At 63.3% G+C, this 6,000-nt stretch overlaps 1 protein-coding gene across 1 annotated transcript; it reads right to left on the minus strand.

Annotated features, from left to right (window-relative positions):
* Window positions 1-3,644: 3,644 nt before the first annotated feature.
* KCNA7 (potassium voltage-gated channel subfamily A member 7) lies at window positions 3,645-6,000 on the minus strand. Its single transcript, XM_067552194.1, has 2 exons — window positions 5,422-6,000; window positions 3,645-4,520 (listed from the first exon to the last, which is right to left on the minus strand). Exons 1-2 carry the CDS (start codon window positions 5,998-6,000, stop codon window positions 3,645-3,647), a joined length of 1,455 nt encoding a protein of 484 aa, XP_067408295.1.

Below are 6,000 nucleotides of genomic sequence, written 5' to 3' on the forward strand. Positions count from 1 at the left end.
TCCACCGGCCAGGTCATCAGCTGGCGGAAATCAGCGGGGCACCAGGGCAGGCAGCAGAGCCAGCCGGGGAGCCAGGCCCTGTTAGGGGGCAGCTGTGGGGCTGTGGGGGGGCGTCTTTCCTGCTTTACACCAGCCACGGAGATGGAGGCGAAGGGGTGATTTCTGTGCATGGCAGAGGGCCCTGGAGCAGGCTGTGGGAGTGGGGAGGAGTTGGGAAGGGGAACGACCCCGGGGGCAGAGCAGAGAGACACCACACCAGACTCTCCCATCTCTCCTTTGTAATAAATAACCGGGGCCGGCGGGTTTATTTCAGATCAGCAGGCAGCTCGGATGCCTTTTCACACCAAGATACAGGCTAACGGAGGGGAGGCTCCATGGGAAAGGGGCGTGCGGGAGAAAGTCTCGTGGGGGGGAGCAGCATGAAGTCCAGAGGCGGTCGATGGCCGGGGGGAGAAACTGGCTCCGTGAAATCCAGAGCTTCTGAGAGGACAGACAGACCTTCCCTCCTCCCCCCTACCTCTTCAGTGTCCAGCATGCGCCCCCGTGGGGTTAGGGAGTCCTGGCAAGTCACTGCACCATTCTATGCCTCAGTTTCCCCACCCGTAAAATGGGGAGAATGAGCCTTTTCCTTCGTCTGCTCAAACTGAGAGTTCATCAGGACAGTGGCTGCCTCTGGCTTTTGGGCTGCGCAGCGCCTGGCGCGATGGGGCCCTCGTTTAGGTTGAAATATAAATAAGCAGGTCTGATTTGTTTTCGGGGTGTGGTTTGCACCCCTGTCTTCCCTTTGCAAGCGCCCAACTCCCCCCCCCCCCCCCCGTGGAAAACAATCTAACACCCCCCTCACTGGTCATTGGTGGAAAATTTCAGCCACGTCTTTCTTCTGAGAAATAGCATTCCATTCAAAAAGAAAGTCCAAGAGCCCACGTGCAAATTCCTGGAGGCGCTTCAGGCATCAGGGGGACACCTTTATCTGCAGGCCCCCGTGTCTGGAGAAGACCTGATGGGCTGGGCTGCAGGCCCCCGTGTCTGGAGCCCCTGTGGAGAAGAAGACAGGAGGCAATGACGGACCCCATTCCTTGCCACGCGGCTGGGAAGCAGCGTTTCCACAGCTCCAACCCTGGTCACGGGAGACAAAAAGGTGGCCGAGTAACCCCTGGGATAGCGCATCCTGAGGTCCACAGTCCGGCCTCCAGGCTGGTGCCTGGCCGACTGCTTTAAATGCCCTGCACTGAACAGGTCCGAGAGCACAGTGGTTCCAGCAGTTCCCGCTACGTTTGGGGCTGGGCTGGGAGCGCCGGCTGGGTCCCTCCGGGGGAGCTGCTCTGCTCTCAACGATGGAGCGAGGCCTGGCCGTGCCGGCGGGGCGGCCCTGTCTCCCTCCAGGAAGGGGGCGGCTGTGCCAAGCGAGAGCCCCGTGACTGCGCTGGGTATGTCGTGGGGCCGGGTTGCGTTGGCCGCGTTGCTCTTGGGGAGGCTCCGTCAGACGTGCGGCTCGCTCGGACGATGCGCCGCCGTGGCACCGTGGGCACGACGCCGTCACACAATGGTTAGCGCGCGCAGTCACTGCTCACAGGCCCAGGTAGACTGTCCTTCCTGCACGTTTGCACCATAATTGTGCTGTAGCGATGCCCCCGGCCCCCCCTTATACGCCCCCTCCCGACAGGCCATTTACAATCCAGATCACGCCTGCAACCGGTGCCGTTCACCTCGCCGACCCCGCATTTAAGACCATTGGAACAAAAATTAAGACAACGAAAGAGGGAAGTTGCCTGTAGCCAGGAGGACAATGCGGGGAAGGGGGATGGAGTTTTCTCTCTCCATCCCATGTCCCTCTTTGCCAACCCTACGGTGCCGTACGGCTTGCTGGGCATTTCTGGGCATGGCAGGCACCAATGTTTAAGACTTAGGGCTCCCCTGAGCTTCCCTTTCCCCACCTCAGCTTGCCCATTAGCTTGCGGACAAGCCAGAGGTGTGTGATTCTGGTGGCACGCCAAGGGTCTTATGGCCAGGGATGTCTGGGAGCCCCCAGAACTCCTGGGGGATGCAACTGCACTCGGCAAGAGTGCGAGAGGTTTCAGCTTCGCAGTGTTTTGGCCATAGGGGAAATGTTAGGTTGGGAGGGGGTTGGGGTGGGTTGGAAATGGACTGGAAGAGGGCTGAGTTGCATTGGGTTGGGGGATTGGGAGGGGGCTGGACGGCGTTGGGTTGGGTTGAGTTGGGTTGGGTTGGGAGAGGATTGAGTTGCGTTGGGGGATTGGAAGGGGACTAGAATGCGTTGGGTTGGGTTGGAAGGGGATTGAGTTGTGTAGGGTTGGAGGATTGGGGTGACTGAACTGTGTTGGGTTGGGTTGGGAAATGAGCTGGGTTGTGTTGAGTTGGAAGGGGATTGAGTTGTGTAGGGTTGGAGGATTGGGGTGACTGAACTGCATTGGGTTGGGTTGGGAAATGAGCTGGGTTGTGTTGAGTTGGAAGGGGATTGAGTTGCGCAGGGTTGGAGGATTGGGGGGGTCTGAACTGTGTTGGGTTGGGAATGGGCTGGGTTGGGTTGAGTTGCATGGAGGGATTAGTGGGGACTGGACTGCGTTGGGTTGGGGACGAGCTGAATCCCCCACGGACTGAGCTGAGTCAAGGCTGAGCCAGGGCAGAGGTGTGGTGCTCACCCTTATGGAAGCTGTCAGCCAAGTTTTCTCCTCTTTGCTTGGCTGGTTTTGCCCAAGGGCCGGTGCCTTTGAGCCCAGTTTACCAGGCAAACGTCCCCTGGGAAGATCAGCGCTGCACCCGCTGGGGGCAAGGAGGAGAAATGAGGGTTCCTGCCAGTCCCCAAACACAGTGTGACTGTGCTGACCAAGAACTAAGGGGAAGGAGACGGGTTCGGCAGAAGCAACTGTCCTGGCCCCAGCTTTGAACCTGCCACCATGGGAGAGGCTGGGTTGGCCGGGCCTGTCCCTCGCTGAGGTGTGGAGCAGACAGGAAGGACGGCGCCCGAGGTGGGACGCCGGGGTGGGGTGTCCCATTTAACCGGGGAGGAATGGTAGGGAGATGCCCCCAGTCCGACACATGAAATGCATTCACCGTCTCCCCAGGGCTCTGGCTGCCTCCCCAGCCCCCGTCCCTTGCCCTCCGCCTCTCGAACGGCCGGGATTGTATTGCCCTGTGATCCTCGCTCGGATGCCTTGGCAAGACGCCTTCCCTTATTTATCCCCACGCTTGCTATTTGGAGCCCGGTTGCGTGGGGTATGTTCCAGTGTGCTCTCCAGCAGATGTAACCCAAGAACACGCTGAGGTGAGCTCAGAGGGTGCCCCGGTGCCAGCTGCTCTCAGTCACGGAGCGGGAGACGGGGCTGGGGGAGGGAGAAGGCGTCGTTACCGGGCCGTCTGCATCCAGAGCTTTCTGACGGCATCGGAGCCGGGCAAGGGGGGGCGTTAACTGTGCCGCCCCATGCCAGGCTCCACTGTCCCCCACGTGCCAGGAGACACCTCCCTCCCCCCGGTTAGAGGCAGAGTGGCCAAAACCAGGACCAGATCTCCCCTGGAAACTTGTCTCCTGCGGCCCAAGAGATGGTCCAACACCTGCACCAGGGGAGGCGCCAAGACGGGGTGAGGGTGGCAGGTCGGACACTGGGCGGGGAGAGGTGCCAGCAAGGTCACACTTGGGTCACCAGGTGCTGATTGGGTTGCTGGGGACCCAACAGGACCGAGGGCAGCATCCCATCCAGGAGCTGGCAGCCAGGCAGCGCCAGGGCCCCGTCTCCACAGTACGTCTCCTCCTTGCCGGGGGCCTTCTCCCGGCGGGCGGGCGGCGTGGGGGTGGGCGGGTGGCACGGGCAGGTGGTGACGTGGACGTACTGCCCCTGCTCCTCGCCCTCCGTCTCCCGGTGGTAGAAGTAGGAGAAGTTGGAGACGATGACGGGCACCGGGAGGGAGATGGTGAGCACCCCGGCGATGGCGCACAGCGAGCCCACGATCTTCCCGCCCACGGTCACCGGGGACATGTCGCCGTAGCCCACCGTGGTCATGGTGACCACGGCCCACCAGAAGGCCTCGGGGATGCTGGTGAAATTGGTCTCGTCGTGGTCGGCCTCGGCGAAGTAGACGGCGCTGGAGAAGAGGATGACGCCGATGAAGAGGAAGAAGATGAGCAGGCCCAGCTCCCGCATGCTGGCCTTCAGCGTCTGGCCCAGGATCTGCAGCCCCTTGGAGTGCCGCGAGAGCTTGAAGATGCGGAAGACCCTGACCAGCCGGATGACCCGGAGGATGGCCAGGGACATGGCTGGCTGGCCGACCCCCCGCTGCCGGGCGAACTCCGTGCCCAGGGCCACGAAGTACGGGATGATGGCCACGAAGTCGATCATGTTCATGATGTCCTTGAAGAAGGCCGGCTTGCTGGGGCTGGCCACGAAGCGCACCGCCAGCTCGAAGGAGAACCAGCAGATGCAGATGGTCTCCACGATGAAGAAGGGGTCCTCCAGCTGGCTCTTGGGGGCGTGCGGGTGGCTGCTGTTGGCCCGGTGATGGGGGACCTGGCGGGGACAGGCGGCGGAGGAAGGGTTAGGGAGTTGTCCCGTGGGGGACGGGGTGGCCCCTGGTGCAGCAGGAGTATGGGGAGTGCAGTGGGGGGGGAGGTGCAGCGAGAGGGTGGCATGCAGCACAGGTCGTCCTCCCCCCCCCCAGGAAATCCCTCCTAACAGTCCCAGCTGGCAAATTGACATCAATTATCTCCCCCCTCCAGGCACTGGGGTGGGGGCGCAGTCAGCCAGCGGGGAGGAGGGGTATGCAGTCAGCCAGCCTGGAGAGGGGGCGGAGGATGCTGGGTGGCTGGCACCTCACAGGGCTGTTAATCTGCCAGCTGCTCCTAGCCGGGACCCTCACAGAAAGGCCAGTCAGCAAGTTAGCGCCGTTCCTGCGCCACCCGGCCAGGAACCAATGCCCCGCAGGCAGCCAGGACTCCTGGGTTCTCCCCCAGCTCTCGGAGAGGAGTGGGGTCTGGCGGGGGGGGAGGCTGTGAGCCAGGACTTCTGGGTTCTCTCCCAGCTCCGGGGAGGCAGGGTGCAGAGATGTAGGGGGTCCCCCTTTCCTCCTAATCGCTGGTAGCGAGATGTCCCTCTTGTCCCAGGACTTGAGGCAGAGAGGATGCTGGGATGGGGTTGGTGGTGGGGTGGTGGGGATGGGGCGGGGCGGGCACACAGCAGGGTGTAGGGGACGCAGGGACGGGGTGGCAGGGACACATTGGAGAGGCCGGGTGGCAGAGATGGGGTGTAGGGGACACCGGATCGGGTGGATGGGACGCAGGGACAGGTGGTGGGGACGCAGGGCCGGGGCGGCGGGCACAGAGCAGGGTGGAGGGGCCGGGAACACGGCGGAAGGGCCAGGGCGGCAGGGACGCAGGGCTGGGACGGCGGGAGCGCGGCACCCCTCACTCACCGGCAGCGAGATGTCCCGCTCGTCCCGGAACTCGGGCAGCGTCTCCAGGCAGAAGATGACGATGGAGATGAGGATGACCAGCACGGAGATGATGGCGATGATGCGGGCGGCCTGCGAGCTCTCGGGGTACTCGAAGAGCAGCCAGACCTGCTTGAGGAACTCGTGCCGGGGCAGCGGGCGCTGCTCCTCCTCCTTGGCGAAGCCCTCGTCCTCCCGGAACTTGCTCAGCGCCTCCTCGCCCAGCTGGTAGAACTTCAGCTCGTCCAGGAAGACGTCGAGGGGCACGTTGGCCGGGCGCCGCAGCCGCCCGCCCGACTGGTAGTAGTAGAGGATGGAGTCGAAGCAGGGCCGGTTGCGGTCGAAGAAGAGCTCGCCCCGCAGCGGGTCGTAGTAGCGCAGCCGGCGCCGCGGGTCGCCCAGCAGGGTGTCCGGGAACCGGCGCAGGGTCTTGGCCTGTGTCTCGAACCGCAGCCCCGCCACGTTGATCACCACCCGCTCGCAGCAGTCCCGGTGCAGGCAGAGGGGGAAGGGGACGGGCGCCTCGGCTGGGCCCCCCGTTGGCAGCACTGGCTTCTCCAT

The sequence above is a fragment of the Emydura macquarii genome, unplaced genomic scaffold (assembly GCF_026122565.2).
Source record: "Emydura macquarii macquarii isolate MOO-44397 ecotype Brisbane River unplaced genomic scaffold, CSIRO-AGI_Emac_v2 contig_1386, whole genome shotgun sequence".
Taxonomy (NCBI): domain Eukaryota; kingdom Metazoa; phylum Chordata; order Testudines; family Chelidae; genus Emydura; species Emydura macquarii.